Raw genomic sequence first — 21049 nt, forward strand, 5'->3', positions numbered from 1 at the left:
AAGCGCACGGCGTCATAGCAACCAATGACGCCGTGCACTCCTGCTCTCAGCAGGAATCCAGGCCGTGGTTCCTCGGACCGCTCACGGCCGTGTGCATTCGGCCTAACCCCCATACAGGGATGAGGATTTCACTGTAGGGAACCAACCAGGCCGCTACCTCCTGGAGTAGTATCGGTCTAGTTGGCAACTGACCCACGGGGTACCGAGGATTATGTGACACTCGAAGTCAGGAAGCAGGGCTAGATCAGGGCAAGCAGACTTTGTGCATATCCGAAGTCAGGGCATGCGCCAGAGTATCCAAGTTGTAAACGGGCAGAAGTTTGGTACATGACAGACCAAATCCGGATCCGTCGCTAATGCATTCCTATGGGAAAAAAATGCCGGATCCGGCGTTCAGGCATGTCTTCAGTTTTTTTCGCCGGAGAGAAAACCGTAGCATGCTACGGTTTTCTCTCAGTACACCTGCACCGATTGAGGAACGTTACGGCACAGGCGCGGGAATTCAGCAGCAGACGGGGCCAGCGGGAGGAGGAGAGCGCTCGCTGGCCCTGTCTATCAAGAGGAGATGGGGCGTGTCTACAAGCAGCAGATGCGGCGGCTACCAGCAAGTACACGCCCAACTTGCTGGTAGTGAAGAAATTTGCATATGATAAAAGTATGTTTTTACAAGAAATAAGCCACAGACAAAAAAGGTAGGACATGTATGATTGCACTCAGCCGACATTAGCAAATAGCTAATGTCGGCTTATAAAAAAATTGCACGTGGGGGAGGGGGGGGGTGACAGAAGCCCCTTAACCTTCTACAATGAAATTAGCAAAATAATGGCTATGTATTAGAATTGTAATTAAAGAAAACAAAAACAACTCAGCACAATAAAAATTCCAGCAATGGTATTAACAGGTTACAAAATAATAAAATAATTCTGTACAACAGAGGGTTTGATTTCAGGGAGCTTCAGTCTGTTTTTCCTCTGGGGAAGGTTAGTTATTTTCCCCCGTGACAAACAGGTGCACATTCTTCTTAGACTGCAGCATCTGGGCGGTCCTCTCTGCACCCACCACTGCCGCCAGTCTCTGGGCATCGTACTTGGAGTACAGCACTGTGCAGGTCCATGTCGCTTCCTCACCCCTGTTCCATGCTTTCATCATGTTACACACCTCGCTGTAGAAATGAGGATAAGTAGGGAGCTCATAGAAGATCAGGTTTCGGATGCCCTTCAGAGTGTACCTAAGAACATAAGAAGTTCCAGTATCAATGTCAATTCAGCTACTATAAACCATGGGCTTCCAGATCTATACCCAACACCATGCATGAAGTCTGAGGGCCTCTGCCTCTTAAAGGAGCACTACACAGAACCATAAAAACCTAATAAAAAGGAACAAACTTATAGACTGAAAGGCTGCCATCAACCACAGATCAGTATGGAAATGTCTATGGAGGTTCTTAGAACTGGAGGTATGACAGACAGCAGGTTTACTGACTCTTTAAAGGGGTTTCCCACCAATGGGATATGCATGGCTTCCTAATCAATAGGGGTCCTACTACCAATCCTCAGAATAAGGGTCCATTCACACGACGATGGTTTGACGCCGCACCCCAATCATTTCTATGCAGTCATCCATGTGCTGTCTGCATCCATGCACCTGCTCCACAAATTATATATAACATGTCCTATTCCTGTTCGTTTTGCGGACAAGAAGAGGCACTTTATCAATGAGGCCCACGAAAAGTGCAGGATGCACATGGACAGCTTCCATAATTTGCAGACTGCAAAGCGCATACGGTCGTGTGAATGCACCATTACATGGCATACAGTGCTAGTCATAATGTCGTACCTGTCCAAAAAAAAACAAAAACACTTACAAAAATAAGTGATTTGTGGTGGATTCAACGCAGATTTTACAAATCTCATCCACATGATGCGGATTATGAAATCCCTGGCAGATCTGTCGCCAATTTTACCGGTTTTAATGGAGCTGAAATATGCAGTGCATCCACCCTACAACCCACAGGTAGCACATGCAGATTTCTCTGCATATTCAAGGAAAGATATGCAGCAGAAATTGGCAGCTGCACGGGGACGTTTTTTTTAACTATTGGATCGTATTCATTTTAATCTAAAAATCATTTTTTCTATTGGTCTTTATTAAAAGTTTCCAGCTCCTTTCTCTGTACAGCCTTGAGATTCTCTAGTACCAGGTATCAGACATCTCAGCTGACTGCTCCTTATCTCTGATCTCCTGACCTCAAAACACTCATAGCTCAGTTCTAATATTGCTGATAAGAATATGGCTTAGGGTACTTTCACACTAGCGTTAAAGTTTTACGGTATTGAGTTCCGTCATAGGGGTTCAATACCGAAAAAAAAACAAAAAAACATTTTTTGTCCTAATGCATTCTGAATGGAAAGCAATCCGTTCAGTATGCATCAGGATTAGAGATGAGCGAACCTCTGTTTTAAGTTCGGCGTCTAAAGTTCGGGTTTGGATTAGCGGAGAATCCCGATCTGTAACCGGATATGGATTCCGACTTCCGTTGTGGTCCGTGGTAGCGGAATCAATAATGGCCGATTATTGATTCCGCTACCACGGACCACAACGGAAGTCGGAATCCATATCCGGTTCCAGATCGGGATTCTCCGCTAATCCAAACCCGAACTTTAGACGCCGAACTTAAAACAGAGGTTCGCTCATCTCTAATCAGGATGTCTTCCGTTCCGTCCTTTTAACAGTATTTGGCCGAAGAAAATACTGAAGCATGCCGCAGTATTTTCTCCGGCCAAAATTCCGGAAAACTTGCCGCATTGCCAGATCCGGCATTAATTTCCATTGAAATGTATTAATGCCGGATCCAGTACCAAGTGTTCAGGAAATTGCCGCATTGACGGATCCAGTTTTCCGGTCTGCGCATGCGCAGACCTATAAAAGTGTGAAAAAAAAAAAATACCGGATCCGTTTTTCCAAATGACACCGGAGAGACGGATCCTGTATTTCAGTGCATTTGTCAGATGGATCCGGAAACAAATGATGTCAGTTTGCATACGGATTTCAGTCAACGGAACTGCCTGCCGGATTCTTCTAACACTAGTTTGAAAGTACCCTTAAATAAGTAAGTGTTTATGAGCTGTTAGAGGTTCAAAGATACCGAATATACATAGCTGGCAGATAATGGCTCTACGACAAGAGTTAAACCTTTAAGACAAAAACTGCTGAAATTTTTAAATAAAGACCCATTAAAAAAAAATATGATTTTAGCCCAAAATCTGTAAAATGCTATCATAAAAAAAAAAAATATTAAATAAGGAAAATGTCCCTGAAGGTAGTCATAGCCTTTAACACTGGAATGGAGCAGCGTTGCAGTTTCCTTCTCAGTGGGTGCTGCAAAGTAGGAAAAAATGCAAAGGGCCCGAGTCCTCTAGTACTTAAGATCTGCAAAGGTCCCCGAGGTCAGACTCAAAATGATCGTAATGTTATAGAATATGCCATAACATTAAAAGACGGCTAATGCCTCAAATACATTATGAAGGTTTTTGTAGTCTTCATCTCTAATACAAACAAGGTTATCACAGCATCTCTAGAGGAGCTTCTGCACCAGGGAATGTACTGAAGGGCGGCCAACAGGTCTGCATGTGACCATAAGGTTAGTTAGTGACAATAGGTTACTCCTCTTCACATCAAACCCCTGGGCTGAGGCATTAATGAGATGCACTAATGAGTCCCTCTCCCCGGGGAGACATTAGGCTTCACAAACAAGCTCCAGTATCCTCACCTCTTGTAGAAGTGAAACCTCTCTGTGACCAGAAGAAACTGTCTCTCTCCTTTCAGAAAGAACTGGCGTGCTCGAGCGATCCCGGGTTTGTCCGTGTACTCACAGATGTGTGTAAAATTGAGCTCCTCTTTTTGTAAGTAGTTTCGGAGCCGCACAAAATCAAAGTAGGACGGGATGTAGATCAGGGTGTGCGACATGATGGCGTCTCGATACTGAGGCAGGATCTTGTCAGTGAAGAACTTAAATCTAAGAGAAAAAAAAAATTGCCATAGAGTGATACACAGGGCACAGGGCGGCCTCTTTATACTGGAGAACTCCTTAATACTGTGAAGCAGTAACACAGGACACAGGTTCTTGTGATTAGGAAAGGTCCCTATTAGGTTAAGCACAGATCCCAATCGATAGGCCAGATGTGTCTATTGTGAAAACGTAATCAATAGACTTGATCATACCACACAAGTGGCAGGGGGCAGCCAGGGGCCCTGGTTGGCCAAGGATTCGCTAATACAATATTCGCATAGGATTCACACACCAGTTACAAGAAAGTGTGTCCAAAAAACTGAGTAGAACACCAATAGAAGTATATGTGGTTCAACGATAAATAACAAGCTAATCGCACATCCATCATGATAGTATCAAATTGTCAAAACAAATTTAAGCGATCCAGTATAATACAAAGTATAAAGGCAAATATCTATATAATACCAACCATTGGTATTATTTAGATATTTGCCTTTATACTTTGTATTACACTGAATCGCTTGTCTGTAATACACGTTTAATAAAATTGTGATACTATAATCATGATGGATGTGATCAGCTTATTTATGGTTTAACCACATATACTTCTATTGGTGTTCTATTCTATGGTGTATATGGGTTGATTATAGGTGGGGATATAGGTTTGGTGTTTATGTTTCAAAAACAGGGGAGGGCAGCAAAGAGGGGTCAGATTTTCACGGTAATAGAATAATGATAAATTTACAAAATCACTGCAGTGTACCGCACAGGCAATCACATGGACATGTCCCCTTATAGGGCTAAGAAAAAAAAGTTATAAAATAAGGGTTAATAAAGTTTTTTTTCTAGTAAACAAAACGCATTAAAAAAATAAAAAAATAAAAAAAAAAAACCTTCACCATCTACAAATAAAATAGCATAACTATCTTACCGAGCATCAATTACAGAGAGCACGCTGTCTGCCTCCAGACGCTGAAATACATGCGGGAGCTGCACCAGGACATGACTAATGGAGCCCGTTATTGGCATGTTTCTTACAGCCACCTGAATAGGAGCAAATATAAAGCAACTGGTCAATATGGGGGCAGCCAGGCACCTTAAATAAAAGCCAACGTGCTCCAATCCCGGACATCAGGCAATCTTCATAAACTTTAGATTGTTGGCCTAACTTGCCAAAATCATCAGGTTTAGGTCCCATCCACACAACCTTATTTTTGGTCTGCATCTCATCCGCATTTCATTCATTTTAACGGAAATTATGTATCTGGCCTACCCAAAGAGAACCTTTCATTTAAAATAAAAAATTGCCATATAAGTTACAACCCTTTCTTTAGTGGGAGGTCCAGCTGCTAAAGACCACCATTTAGCTGGTGGATGTTGAGTGGATGCATGCACGATTCCCACATTTCAGAATCAGGCAAAGTAGACTTTCCCGCATGCAGAGTTTTGAACTGTACAAATCGCGGCGTTGGGGACGGTACAACTTTCTGTGCATGCTCCGATATTACAGGGCCAGCCAGGAAGTCAGTGAGGATGCCTGGCCCGGTGACTTGAGGGGAGTGGCTAAGGAGGAAAGGCTGTGGTGAAACGGTGCTCCAAGGGGCTAGGCCCGCCCCTTGGTGTTCCAAACACCTGATAAGCATATTGAATAAAGTACATATTCCTCTAAATTGGGGCCACAGATTTGAACTATTTTAGTTTTTTTATTTAGGTTTTATTTTCACATAATAAAAGACCTCTAGTAGACATTTAGACTTTCTTTGAACCTCCCCACTGTAACTGGGACATCCAATTACACCCCTCTCCCCCAAGAGAAAGGCTCTAGAAAGGTGGGACCCACATTGATCAGACATTGGTGGCATATCCTAATGTCTGAGATGGTGCCAACCCTAATCTGCTCCTGCTACCAAAAGACATCACAACAGATTCACTTGCATCAAAACCCGTTGGGCGGCCTGTGCACTTACCTGTCCACTGTAATTGAAACAATGCTTATTAAATATAGAGTTTATCTGGGGGTCCTGCAAGGCACTAAACAGCAGCGTCTGCCGATAGTACTTGGCCCAGTTACTGAGGTTCCACATGCGAACACGGGAGAAATCCACACCATGAGAGTCTTTCGGCTGCAGATTGAGGTGAGACATCAGATGCTGAAATAAGATAAGAAAAAATAAAAATAAAAAAAAGTTATGTATGGAGTATGTAGGGGAGACACCGAGTATTGTAAATAACCGTGTAAGCTTTTAGAGGTCTAATACCGACCTGAAGAAACCAAGCTCACTGAAAAAAGAGTGGAAGAGGTCGACCAATATGCAAGGAGATAATCACAGAATTCCCAGCCACACCACCGAGACGTCTTAGGCTACATGCGCATAGTGAAAACAATACATTGATTACTCTTAGCGGTAATCTGTTTTCCATGAGCCCATGACAGCACCTGTGAGAGATCGCCCCTCTTCTGGACAAGAAACAGGAACTTCCCAGATCTTTAAAAAGGGTCCTCCATACTTCATTCCTCAGTTTGTGACAACATTCATAAGACTGCCCATTTCTATATACAGTGAAACACTCAACATACAAAAAGCATCTTAAATATATGACTAACAGCATATTTCTTCTTTAACATTACGGTTACCTATACCATTATATATCCATAAATCCATAGGTTGGGGAATAAAGTAGGTGCTGTCATGGGCTCATGGAAAACGGATTACCGGTAAGAGTAATCAATGTATTTCCATTACACCCCATGACCGCACCTGTGAGCGATTAGGCTAGCTGAACCTAGGGTGGGACTACCGCCTGCAAGACCTTTCTTCCAAAGGCCAGGTCCTGAGCAGAAGATAGATCCAATCTATAATGTTTGTAGAAAGTGTTTGGGAAACTCCAGGTAGCTGCTCTACAAATTGTCAATGGTGGCACAGCCCCTCTCTGCCCAGGAAGAAGCTATAGCTCTCGTGGAGTGGGTCGAGAACCCCTGAAGGAACCTGAAGACCTGCTGAAGAGTAGGCTAGACTTACTAATGAGAACATTATCCACCTGGCAATAGTACGACTTGTAACCTTTTAGACCCTTGTTTGCACCCTGAAATTGAATAAATAACTGCAGGGCTTTTCTCAATTCCTTGGTTGAGCCTAAGTATTTAAACACACACCTCCTAACATCTAGTGTATGGAAACAAGCCATTAACATTTAATCCAACTATATGGGGATGAGGCAGGAAATCCTGGGAGTGGGTTTTATACCACTGGGATAGAAGACTGCTGGACCCCCCTCCCCTTCTCTTCGGTTTTACGGAAGGGTGCGATCAAAGATCGCTGTGAGCTTGCCCCACACGGGATAGGTGAGCACCAGAGATTCGCCCCACGGGTGTTGGTCCTGTCCGTGGTGCTTGCTTGCGTCTGAGGGAGGCCGTGGGGGGTGCGTGCTCGCTGCTCGGTGGGCCGCCCGGGTCTCGGGCCTATGCTCCCTCTCAGTATGGAGATAATAATATTAAATAAGATCTCGTTTTTTATCTGTAATGCTAAACCCTTTGATGCCGGGTTGGTCCTGCTTTCCCCCCAGGCAGTGAGACCTTTATTTGATTTTAGTTAATATCTATATAATTATGGGTATTTGCATGAAATCATACTTAATTATGCTTTAAGGACTAGAACTGACGGACTTTTGGATTTTATAGCATTGTAAATGGTATATTGTTATGTATTTTTTTGTATGAGAACTAAAAAAATAAAAGTTTATATAATAAAAAAAAAACATCTAGTGTATGGAAGCTCTCCTCTCCTGCATTTCTAGGATTTTGGCAGAAAGAGGGTAAAAGGATTCCCTGAGACCTGTGGAAATCAGAAACCACCTTAGGGAGAAAGGCAGGATCTGGACTAAAGACAATCCTGTCTTCCAAGATCGAGGTGTAAGGAGGGGAAGCAGATCAGGCAGAAATCTCTCCTACTCGTCTGGCTGATGTAATGGCCACAAGGAAGGCTGTCTTGTAAGACAACATCTTCATAGAAATTGAGTCTAAAGGTTCAAAAGGACTTGGAAAAAAACTATATTTAATACCCAGGGAGATAATCTGGGTTTAATGGAAGGATTTAATCTGATAGACGCCTTTATGAACTGTTTGATCCACGGATGCGCTGCCAAACTACAGTCAAGCAAAACACTCAGGGCAGAGAATTGAACCTTTAAACGTGCTAGGTCTTATTTATTGAGACCTTCCTAAAAAAATAAAGTTGAATTAATGGAATATCTGGAGGAGCTGATAGATCCAAATCTGACCCCACAAACCCCATAAAGGTTTTCCAAATTCTCAAATATTGGAGGTAACTTTTTTCCTGCTGGCTAGGAGAGTCTCTACTACCTCATCTGACAGACCCCTGCTTTTAAGGAATTCCCTCTCAATATGCAGGGCGCTAAATGAAGCTTCCCTATCTCGGGGTGACGAAGGGGCCCCTGGAATAACAAATCCTCCCTCTGTGGAAGTATCCATGGATCTGAAAGTTTCCTGAACCAAGTAAACCATACTCTTTTCGGTCAATAGTGGGCTATTAAGATTACCGTTGCCTCATTCCTCCTTATTTTCTGGATTACTCTGGGTAAAAGATTGAGGTGCGGAAAAGCATAAACCAGATCCCTGCCCCAAGGTTGGGACAGCGCATCTATCCCTTGGGCTTAATCCTCTGGTTTGAGAGAAAAAAGCAACAACTTGCATTTCTTGTTTTTTCTGGAAGCAAAAAGGTCTATAGACGGGGTCCCCGATAGACGCACTATCTGGTTGAACATCTCCCTGGCAAAGGCACCATTTGCCCTGACTGAACTTGTGCCTGCTCAGGAAGTCTGCTTGGGAGTTCTCTGAACCTTTTAGGTTTACTGCTGAAAGAGAAAGGGCTTTCCCTTCTAGATATTTAGTAGCTGAGGAGATCTCGTCCCCCCCTGTCTGTTGACATAGGCTACCGCTGTCACACTGTCTGACATAGACAGACATGTCAAGATTCTAAGGGAGGGAAACCATTCCTTTAGGGCACAATATACTGCCCTCAGCTCTCTGTAATTCTGGGACTGACTGCTTTGAACCACTGACCTTGGGAAAACCCCAAAACTGAGTAAACCCCCCCACCCTTGAGGGTATCCATTCTACCCTTTGACTCAGATTTTCTGACATTGTCCACCACTGCAGGGAATTTCTTACGGACATGGGCATCAAACATTTGTGATCTAAGGACACCAGCTCCTTGTCCCAGAGAGGGAGGATATGCATCTGAAGAATTCTGGACCTGAACTGAGCCCATTTTACCGCTGGTATGCAAGATGTCATTAAACCTAGAATTGACATGGCCTCCCTTAGAGTGGTCATTCTGGTTTTGCTGAATTCCCTTATCTTCTGCTGTATTGAAAGACGTTTCCCCACCGGGAGGTAGGACTAGGGTTAAGCGGTAAGCCGGTGTCAACGATATACCGCGGTATTAAAAAACAGCGATATGGCTGTTTCCAAATAACCGAGGTATTTGGTGACATCATAGGAGCGGTTATATGCATGCTGACCTCTCCTAAATCTGTGTCAGCCCGCCCCTGCATCGTACATATGCGTACCGTACATATTACTTCCTGCAGCGGCCGCCCCTGGCTCCTCCTCGCTCCCATATTCAAGTCTTCGCCAGCTGGCTGATCACAGGAGCAAGGCGCGCAAAGTCAGTCAGCAGTCCATGTCCAAGCCAAGGTGGGGGAAGAAGAGTGAGAGACCCTAACGGCCCAGGGGTCAGAAATAAAGGTTGTACTGTCCATGTCTTCTGCGGTCCTGGCCCTGCCTGCAAGCACATGGTGATGGCACTTGATAAACTATAATGTCTCCCTGTTTGCCCGCATGGCGGAGGGGTTACAAATTGTACAGTATAGTTCCTAAGTCCAGACAGTATAATGTCTCCTGGTGGGCCCATGCAGTAGTGACTCTTGTGGCCCACTGCCTGCCAAGCGGCCAGCCCTTATAGTATAACGACGTCTCCTTGCGGCTGCCCCCATAGAGTATAACGACGTCTCCTTGCGGCTGCCCCCATAGAGTATAACGACGTCTCCTTGCGGCTGCCCCCATAGAGTATAACGACGTCTCCTTGCGGCTGCCCCCATAGAGTATAACGACGTCTCCTTGCGGCTGCCCCCATAGAGTATAACGACGTCTCCTTGCGGCTGCCCCCACACAAGAAATCTAGCAGAATTCCCAGGAAGGTGTATAGGTAACTCAGCGTCAGACACTGATTTCTCCCAGTTTACTATCCAGCCCAAGCTCAACAGTATCTTTAACACTTCCTGAATCTGAGCTGAAAGGAAACTCAGCGACTGGCCCACCACTAGCAGATCGTCTAGGTATGGTATAATTATAATGTCCGAGCTCCTTATTTGTGCCATCACCTCTGCCATCAGTTTCGTAAAAATTCTTGGTGCCTGTGATATACCAAAGGGGAGGGCTCTGTTCTGTAGGTGGAGAACTGACTCTCTACCCATACTGCTAGCCTGAGATATTTTTGAGACGAGGAGTGTATGGGTTCGTGGTAATAGGCGTCCTTGATATCTATTGAAGCCATGACGTGATTGGGAAATAGATGCAGAATTGTTGACGAGATCGATTCCATGCAAAAAATTGATTTTTTTTGTACTCACCGTAAAATCCTTTTCTCGTAGTAGGCATTGGGGGACACAGCACCACGGCTATATGTCCAACTACCACTAGGAGGCACTAGACACAAAAAGTGTTGGCTCCTCCCAGGTGGGCTATACCCTCTCCACAGGCACGAGGCTATTCAGTTTGTACCAAAAGCAGTAGGAGAGAGAAGAAAAGCAAGGAACCAACAACTCCCATACCGGGAAAGATCAAGAGACCAGCCCGGAGAAGCGGAAGTAAAAACATAGGGTGGGATCTGTGTCCCCCAATGCCTACTACGAGAAAAGGATTTTACAGTGAGTACAAAAAATCCATTTTTCTCGTGCATGGCATTGGGGGACACAGCACCATAGGACGTCCCAAAGCAGTCCCTGAGGGTGGGAAAAGAAGAGACGTGCCACCGGTTGGGCATACAGGTGCAGGAGAATGTGACCATGTGACCCAACAGGAAAAAACACGGAATGGGCAAGAGGTCCCATAACAAGGAAGAAACCTCAGAAGAAGCAGGGAAGACTGCCAGCACCCCAGGACAAATGTCTGGAAGAAAATCCCAAATGCAAGAAGGTGGCAAAAGGGAACACCAAGCGCAGCCAAGGGCTGGATAAAAAATTAGGACAGCAAGGCTCACATGTGAAGGGAGAGGGACTCCCCTCACCGCAAGGCCAGGTGAAGAAGCCAAGCGCCCCATGTAAAGGCGAAAACCCAAGGCTGCTAGAGGAAACCGCCAACCCTTGGAGAAGGAGGGGGTTGTAGGTAAAAGCCACCATCAGATATACTCACCATCCGATGTCTTCGGGCGCAGCAGGGTCACCCTTTCGGCAGACTCAACACGGGAACCGTGGGAATGCCGGCAAGCCACTGCGGATGCAGTCCGTGGGGACTGGGTGACCGGCGATGGTACCGAAGTACGCGCCCGCAGGGGGGGGGCAACTAAAGTGGAACACGATGGAGCCCCAGCCTGCAGCAGGTATAAACGGTGGAGAACACCGAGACCTGCGAAAGAGAGAAAAAAGAAAAGAATAAAAATAAAAAACAGCAGAACCTGCAAAAAAGCAGGACAGGTCTGCCTCCTACGGACACTAGACTAAAACTGAATAGCTTCGTGCCTGTGGAGAGGGTATAGCCCACCTGGGAGGAGCCAACACTTTTTGTGTCTAGTGCCTCCTAGTGGTAGTTGGACATATACCCGTGGTGCTGTGTCCCCCAATGCCATGCACGAGAAATTTCTGATACGTTCGATATACATTTAGGTCCTTCAGGTTTTTCTATAGTCCGATAGGACCCGTTTGGCTTGGGGACAAGAAAGAGTGTTGAATAAAACCCTCCCCCTATTTCTTCTGTGGGAACTGGGACTAGAACGGATTTGTCCAGGAGGTTTCTTATTTCCCCCAATAAGGCAACCTGTTTTGGAGAATGTTGATGCAAAGACGTAATTTTTAGCCTTTCCGGTGGGGACCTTTTGAATTCTAAACGGTATCCTTCCTTTATTATATTTTTTACCCAGGCACTTGATGTTATATTTTGCCAGGCTTAAAAATATAAAGACAGCCGACCCCCCACCTGAACCCTGGCGTCATTGCTGAGAAACATTAGAAGACTGGGACTTGGACTTCATGATTTATCTCTTCTCCACTCATTGCCTTTCTTTTGGGATCTAGCCTCTTCTCTTATCTCCAAAATGGCCTCCTCTGCTTAGAAAAGACAGGCACCGGGAATCCCTTTTTTCCCACCAGAAACACAATAAAATAATCTCACCTAAATTAGACTGTGGGGTACAACCCCTCTTACCCCACATGCCGGTACCATGCCGGGTTCGGAGTGTTGCTCCGTTTTTTTATTGCGCTGTTGTACTTTCCCTTCTTCCAGCATATTGATTGTGCATCCAAGGGGAATCCGGAAGCAATAACTGGCTGTTCCACTGAACCTGCCACGCTGCTGCTACACTTCCCTCCATGATGGCTGGGCAGCGTTCCCTTTTTTACAGGCTGCGCACCGTCCCCATGTTTTCTCGGCCCCTCCCCTTCCCTGTCTAGCGTGGAACACACGCGTCATTTCTGGCACGCTGGCTCAATGCGCACCAGAAACAGGGCCTGTAGGAACTCGCCGACTGGCACTTCACCTGGCCTACAGGATGACGGGAAAGAGGTGGCTGTCAGGGATCCCCCCCCATGGCAAAAAACAGAATAAAAAAAAAAAAAACGGAGTCTTACCTAATGGAGGTTCCTGACTGTATAAGCTAAAAAGGCCCTAGAGGCCTTGCAGCCCCCTAACAGACCCATACCCCTGTCTTATGGACAGGAAACAGGAAGAAACTGAGGAATGCAGTATGGAGGACCCTTTTAAAGATCGGAGAAGTTCCTGTCTGGAAGGGGGAGGATCTCTCACAGGTGCTGTCATGGGGCGTAATGGAAACATCTGTTAAAAACAGATAAACTGTTTTTAACTGATGTTTTTTCACTGATGCCTTTCTGAGAAACGAAAGCTAAAAACTGTACCCTTCAATTGTATGGGGGCCGTCAGTTAGTGAAAACAGATGAGATAGGAAGTAAAAAAATAGAACATGTTCTTTATTCCCTGGCCGTCAAAAAAAATAAAAAAAAAGGCCTATAGACTGCCATTATTCTTAAAATGGACATATGACGGCTATAAAAAAAATATAATAATAAAAAATAATAAAAAATTGCACATGACAGTAGAAAAAAAAAAAAAGTCAGAGTGCCCTCACGCTGTGCGTAGCCACAGCAAAGCAGACAGCCGAGGACCAGGAAGCGGTGAGTACAGAGGCTTCACCACTTCCTAGTCCTCCGGTACTAATGAGCGCTTCCATAATGGAAGAGCCCATTAGTATTCACCCCATAAGGCGCAGGGAACATTTTTTCCCCCACTTTGAAAAATACGGTAAGTAAAACAAGTTAAAGGTGTCCTTGCAATTTTAGGTTATTGATCACTGTATAAATTAAAAGTTCCACAACTTTCTAATATTCTTTGGGGGTACCTTATCAAGACATCCTATGATACAAGATCCCATTTTGAGAATCGTTAAAACACGCGTGCACCTAAATTTAGGCACATGCAGGGCTATCGGCCAAGGCAAATTCACTAACATTTTTGCCTGTTTCCAGATGTAAAAGACGACTGAAATCTACTTCAGTCAGGGCTGGAGTAGATTATAATCTAGGCACCCAGACCAGCAGAGGATGGGCCTAGTCATAAATTAGGTGCATCCTTCAGCAGCTCAGGGGAAATCGTAGACCAGTGTAAAATGTCGATATTTGATTAATGACCCCTTTACGTTTCAATTCATTGCCATTTTCAAGAAGTGTTTGATGTCAGTGAATGGGAACATTGGGGATGTATGTATAATCATAACTGCGATTGTTCACCCCCATACATATTGTTTGTCACCAGCACGTGGCGATGCGCTGCTAACAAATGATGAGTTCATGTGCTGCATAATTCACTGCTCCCCTAATTGTTCAGCTAACAATTAGGAAATTCTACAGATAAAACGACGCACACTTACCAGCACATGCTCCCAGTTTTGCATCAGGTAGATATCAGCCTGATCGATGACGAGGACCTCTATAGAAGAAAGAAAATCAAAGTCCCTCTTCTTCTCGCCTTCACATGCCGATGATGGTACGCAGACCGAGAGGAGAAGCGATGATGATGTCAGAGGAGTAGAAGGGCGAATACAGTCTCACGCTCTTCTGGAGAATGGACAAACCTGTAGAAGGGAAGTGATGAGATTTAGGAATGCAGTAATGGCATCAGTCCTTGTACATCCTGGGGCTCATACTACATAAGCAAGTGGGTAAATTTTCATAAGAAGTCAATTAAAGGGGTTGTCCGGGTCCCTTAAAATAAAAATGGTGAAGGCCGGGCATGGCATGTCTCAATCCTAGCTGGAAGTGTGACGTTCTGACTCCCCACAACTCACCGCTGCCGGCCAATCACTGGCCTCAGTGGTGACGTGTGCAGGCACAGCATGTGCCCACCGATTGGTCAGCAGCGGTGACGTGCAGGGAGTTGGTACATTACATTTCCAGCCAGATTGGGACTTGAAGCGGTGGGGACTCGCACACTACGCTCAGCCATCCACAACTTAATGTTTTAAGACCGTGGGAGGAAACCACCACTCAAAACAAAGAAGATACAAATACCTCGCAAATGTTGCCTATAAGATTTGAAACAATAAATGCTAACCATTCATTATTATATGCTACAAAAAATCATGACCGTTGGGGTGCAGTAATTTTTTTAATCTGTGAAAATTCATAATGGAGTGCAATTATACACCTCTGCAGCTTTGAAGGGGTTGTCTCATCTGATGTCAGACTGGTGTGGGCCTCAGAGGAGAGACCCAAAAATGAAGGAGTGTGCACCGCGCGTGCACGACGTGCCCTACATTAATTTCTACGGGAGTTTTGAAACAAAGCCAAGCGAGCACGCTCAAGCAATTTTCAGAAGTCCCACAGAAATAAATGGATAGCGCACAGCGCCACCACTCCGATCCCTTTTATCAGACTGCAGGAGGTTTTCAGAACTCCCATAGAAACTAATGGAGGCCACATGCGTGGCTGCTCTCAGCTCACTTCGGGAGTCCCATTCTGTAGACAGGTGCTGGTCCCAGAGGCTGCTCTTGGCTTACTTTGGGGGTTCCAATCTGGAGATAGGAGCACACCGTGCATGCTTCAATTTTAGGGCCTGTTTTAGAGATAAGTGTGGGTCTCAGAGATGATACCTGCACCTATCTGACTTTCATTGAATATTTTAACGATTTTCCACAACTCCTTTAAAGATTATGCAACCTGTAATACCATGTTCACAGACACTGTATGATGGCACAAATTCTCTATCATGCGTCCATAATTTATCGAAGAAAAATGCAAATGAGCTCTTAACAAGTTCTGCCTCTGATGCCACCAGATGTAAGGCCAGTTGTGACATGACATGGATAATAGATAAGCCAGCATCTCATCTGCAGACAGCTGTTTAGGGGTGATTGCCCCTTATCAGTGCACAGCAGAGAGTACTGGCTTAACTGGGTGAGAGGCCAAGTCAGGATTTGGGGGTTACCATCTCTCTTTGAAGAGAGAATGCCTTAGTATCGGTACACTGCCTTTAAAGCAATGCTTGGAGAGGAGAATACCTGGATAAAACTGCATACAATAGGACACTAGTATGTATGACTTTGTATACAGAGGTACAGTACATGCCAATAACAGTATCACAGACTGGTAATATAGTCGTGAATCATTAGCCCTTATATTAGTCGTTGCCTTCCAATCTTACCTATCCTAAAATGGTCATCAATGTTCCCAGCAAATATGGCTTCATAATCCTCAGGCCTTCTTAGATTAGGAGGTCTATCTTCTGGGGCAGAGCCGAATTCATCCTTGAATCGCTTCTTGTTGCTCACATCCACTTTCCTGCCTGGAACCTCCAGGAGACTGATGAAAAGCTGCACCACTCGCAGGGCGGATTCCCGGAACGGCACAACTATGAGGACCTGAGGAGATAAACCCGTTTCGTTGTAAGCTACTTTATGATATAAATCTTATGTCTGTACATCACATTCTAGTTCTCTAAATGTGGACAATGGCGGATTCCGTTGGTTACATAATTGCATCTGGAGGAGTAACTTGAAGCTCCCAAGGTCCCAGTGCAAAATATGCTACAGGATTTCCCCACCTACCATATGCCATTTATAATACCGGTGTCTTATGTGGCAGAGGAGCCTTTGGGGCCCCTCAAGAAGCACGCCCATGATGCACCCCCTTAAGCTATATATAAGGCCTCATGCACACGACTGTATGTATTTTGCGAAACGAAACAGCTGTCCCCTAATAGAACAGTCCTATCCTTGTCCGTAATGCAGACAATAATAGGAAATTTTTTATTTTTTTCTTGCAGATCGGAAATACGGACAAGCGGAAAGCACACGGAGTAACTTTTTTTTTGCGGACCCATTAAAGTGAATGGTTCAGAATACGGTCCGCAAAAAATAAAAAATGGATCGGACACGAAAAGAAAATACGAGGCCTAACTATTGACGTAGCCATGACAAGAAGAATGAAGACATCCATCCTTTACATTTCTGTGTCTGGATATTGCAGTTATGTACTTGTTATGGCACTCCCTGCTGTTCTTTCTAAACGCTCTCAAAACGTCCACCTCATGCGTCCAGTGTTGGTGGTCACACATACTCAGTTTCATCACCCAGATCCTCTTGAAAATGGGCTGTGGAGGGATTGATGGTACTGTGCAGTCAATAAAAAATCAGCTCTAGAAGCTGCTTCTTCTCACCAGAATTGGACACCTTAGGTGGACATTCTGAAAAGGAAAGGAAAATAACAGCAGGGGGCGCCATAACAAGTATGAAACTGAAATACCTACACACAGGACAATGTTTAAAGACAATCTGTCACCACGTTCCTGGTTTAAACATGGTTGTCCCCCTGACGATCAGTGCATCTGTTGCTGAGAAATTAAGCCTTTATTATTATGCAAATTAGCGGTTTGGTGCAACAAGGGTGTAGCCATTGCACCTCATCACCCCAACATCTCCCTTCCCTATCTCGGTTAGCTCCGTCCCCTGTGTTCTAGCCAGTGTGCCGGCTGTACAACCCTGATGCTTGTTTGGAGCTCACCACAATAGGGAAGGGAGCTGTCGGTGCGATGGCGACATCCTGGTTGCACCAAACGGCTCATTTGCATAATAATAAGGCCTAATTTCTCAGCAAAGGAGGCACTGATCTGCAAAGGGGCAACAACATTTAAATCAGGAGACCGTGATGAAGCTACCAGTTTATTTGGTTTATTACTTAGGTACATGGTGAAAAATGCCATAAACTCCAATCTAAAAATTGCTGTTTTACGTTGTCATTTTTGTTTGTAGGACGAGGCCTGTCACACAGAACTCAGAATGAGAACCGTTTACCTTGGGTCTGGTAAGGCCCTGGTCACGCAGCTCCTCATCATCCAGGTCCGTCTTCTGATCTCTCTTTTTGGCGTTGTTGCTGAGCACCTGCGCGTTAGCCTTCAGCACATGATTGAGAGCATGAAGGCAGTAGATGTGTCGGACCTCCTCCCCCTGAGCGGTCGCCATCCTGGACGGATAATACAAGTCTTCGTAAGAGTTCATTACGGTGAACAGTTCTCTCTGTAGCGCGGTGAAGTTTGGATTGCTCTCTCCGGTAAGAAAAGAGCTGTTGACGCTGGGCCACATGGAATCCAGGGGTTTGCGGAGATACAGCTTGGTCAGATCAGTTTCTTTCTCAGATTTTAATGGATGGACCTTTTTTAAGGCGGAGGAAAACACCATCTGACCGAGCGCTGGCCACTGAAGAAAAAAAAACAAAAAAACGGAGAATAAACTTTATTACATCGATCACCAGAGCTCAGCGATAACCAGATCGAACGCGGTCACATCATCTCCAGAAAGTCAGCTCGCCATTTATTACTACAATACAGATAGCTGGAAGGAAGATGGGATTTCTGGATCTAGGAGTAAATGCTGATGGTCTGACCATCTGCTAGTAAGTGCAATAACCCCTTCCGTTTCTGCGTTTTGGTTTTTTTACTCTCTGCCTCTGACTTTTTCATTTTTCCATTCACATAGCCGTATGAGGGCTTGTGTTTTTACGAGACAAGTTGTACTTTCTAATGGCACCATTTAAAGGGGTATACCCATCTTAGACAATAGGGGCATATCGCTAGGATATGCCCCCATTGTCCGATAGGTGCGGGTCCCACCTCTGGGACCCGCACCTACAAGGAGAACGGAGCCGGGGAGAGTTGTGGCTGGAGGACCCCGGGTTTCCCGGGGTCCGTCCACCACTAGGCACAGCTCCCCGCCTCTCCCAATGAAGTGAATGGGGGCGCACCACGTATACGCGGCCACCACTCCCATTCATTTCTATGGAGCTGCCGAAAATAGCCGGCTTGGCTATTTTCGGCAGCTCCATAGAAATAAATGGGGGGGGCTGCGCTTGTGCGGTTTATGTCTTCGGAACTGTGCGAGGGTTCATTGTTTGCTGTGCAATCTGTCGTTTTTATAGATTTTGGAGTTACTTTACTTTTTTCATACATTTTATTAAATTTTTTTAAGGGGGGGGGGGGGGGGGGGTCAAGTGATGACAAAATGGCAAATAGGCCATTTTTTCTGTTACTCAGTTCACCGTACTGGATAAACACAATTCTATTTTATTAGTAGAGGCTTTTTTGAAGGGACGATGCAAATGATCTTTGTCTTATTGTTTATTTTTAAAATGGGCAAGGGGGTTACTTGAATTTTTTTATTTATTTTTTAAGTCCCCTTAGGGACCTTGAACATGTGATCGCTTCTCCCATAGACTGCAATGAAGCACCAATAGACTGCAATGAGTCTAATTGCGTTTCATTATGTTCCTATAGATCAGGGGTGCACAACCTGCGGCCCCCAGAGCCATGGTTTGCGGCCCCCGCCCTGCTGGGCAGAAACACAGCTGATCCTGCAATCAGCTGTGTTTCTGCACAGAGCGCCGCACAGCAGATGGATCACAGGTTTTGCTCCTGCACTGTAGCAGGAGCAGAAAGGGTCCCCGGCTATTAGTGAGAGGGGGGAAGCCGAGGAGAAGACAGAAGCGCTTTATTAGTGCTTCTGCCTTCTCCTCTATGAGCACTCTGCAGTGTGGACCCAGCGATCATGTGATCGCTGGGTGTCTCAGGAACAGAGGAGCGTTGCCCTGGTGCAAAGCCTCCGCAGCAGGCTGGTTTCCCTGTAACTGGGGCTCCTTTGGATGCTCCAGTTACAGTGGAAATAGTACAAAAAAAAAGTCACTTATTGTCTCCCAAAAGGTCTTTCAGTGACCTCTTGGGGACAAATTATGTGGTAAAAATATATTTTTAAAAAAAGATTTTAAAAAATTTGGAAAATAAATAAAATTTTAAAATAAAATAAAAAAGGAAAAAAAGTGCTTAATAAAAGAGTGTTCACTGTCCCACCACAGTCTTTTTATGCAAAAGTGCAAAATTTTAAAAAGTGACAGTGTCCCCCAAGGTCTTTTTGACCTCTTGGGGGACATATGTAGCAGAAATATATTAAGTTAAAAAAAAAATTCATACATAAAAGAAAAGACACCCACACCAATCAAAACCATCACCATTACCGTCCCATTCACGTGAAACTTTTCATATTATATAGCAAAATACACAAAATAGAGATCTAATTATAATAATTTATTTTGGTGTCAGTTTGCATATTTAAAGAATAAGGAGCTATAGTTTGAAAAAATATATACTTTTTAAAAACGTTTTGTACAGTTTCCCCCAAATAAAAATTGTTGCAAAAATGATCTTGGTAGTCCAACAAATAAGATAGTTACAACCATTTGAACCACCACGCGCGCTAAATCACAAAAAAGTGTCTGGTCAGGAAGGCCTTTTCGGGCCTGGTCATTCAAGCGTTAACCAATAGGCGCCTTCCCCACTAGCAAGGTTATGTGCTTACTGGTTACTGCAGGGCGCCTTTAACTGGATTGGCAGGGGATGCCGATATAACCAGTGAGCTCCGTCCACTGCAGTGAAGGAAACCGCTGATTAATAAATAGGAGGCAGGATGGAAGGAAATGTCGCCACTTTTCTGGTAAAAATGAGGCCTGGAGCATAGCCTGTGAAATAGAAAATTCATAATTACCTGCTCCACACTGCTCTGGTCCTCTGCGCTGCCTCCATCTTCCGGTTCCTGCTCTGTTTACACCTGTCAGTGCATGGCCATGGTCACTTGCACGGCTCCAGTCAATGACTGGCTTCAGCAGTGACATGCTGCTTGTGGCCACATCACCGCCTAAGCCAGTCATTGTCTGGAGTGGTGTATGACCATGTCCATGCACTGCCAGGTGTAAACAGCGGAGTCAGTTCGAGGAACCGGAGAGGCGGGGAGCAGGTAAGTATAACTCTTCGGTGTCATGGGCTATGCTGCAGCACGATATTTGGGACAATTACTGGGAACAAGTGTTCATAGGAGCGCTCATATCTTATATCTGGCCGGTATAATCGTGCCGCTGATCAGTCGATAAACAAGGAATTGCTTATTTGTCGGCTGATTTGCATATTTTATCAGGATGAAAGATGTCCGATTATCTGCAGCACGACTGTGGCAGCGATCGCTCCTCCCCAGTCACTTTGCACTGGCTTGTGTAATAGGCAGATGAGCGCCGATCAACTTTTTTATTTGCGGCCCCTTGAAATAGAGCGATGTGACAATGCGGCCCCCAGACCAAAAAAGGTTGTGCACCCCTGCTATAGATTAAAGGGAACCTGTCACCTCAAAAACGCATCTACACCAAGCAGCAGTACCTCATAGTAGCCTGCAGTCTGTTAATAATCATATGTTTCATCCTGTT

At 45.0% G+C, this 21049-nt stretch overlaps 1 protein-coding gene across 1 annotated transcript in view; it reads right to left on the reverse strand.

Moving 5' to 3' along the window:
• Window positions 1-806: 806 nt before the first annotated feature.
• Window positions 807-21049, reverse strand: part of UTP25 (UTP25 small subunit processor component) — a 30780-nt gene continuing 10537 nt past the window's right edge. Inside the window, 8 exon segments of the mRNA XM_044284864.1 lie at window positions 807-1228; window positions 3770-4015; window positions 4941-5053; window positions 5977-6159; window positions 14185-14289; window positions 14291-14388; window positions 15957-16173; window positions 17605-18006. Coding sequence (XP_044140799.1) covers window positions 982-1228; window positions 3770-4015; window positions 4941-5053; window positions 5977-6159; window positions 14185-14289; window positions 14291-14388; window positions 15957-16173; window positions 17605-18006 — 1611 coding nt within the window. The 3' untranslated portion in view covers window positions 807-981.

Source organism: Bufo gargarizans, chromosome 3 (genome assembly GCF_014858855.1).
Source record: "Bufo gargarizans isolate SCDJY-AF-19 chromosome 3, ASM1485885v1, whole genome shotgun sequence".
In the NCBI taxonomy this organism is placed as follows: Eukaryota; Metazoa; Chordata; class Amphibia; order Anura; family Bufonidae; genus Bufo; species Bufo gargarizans.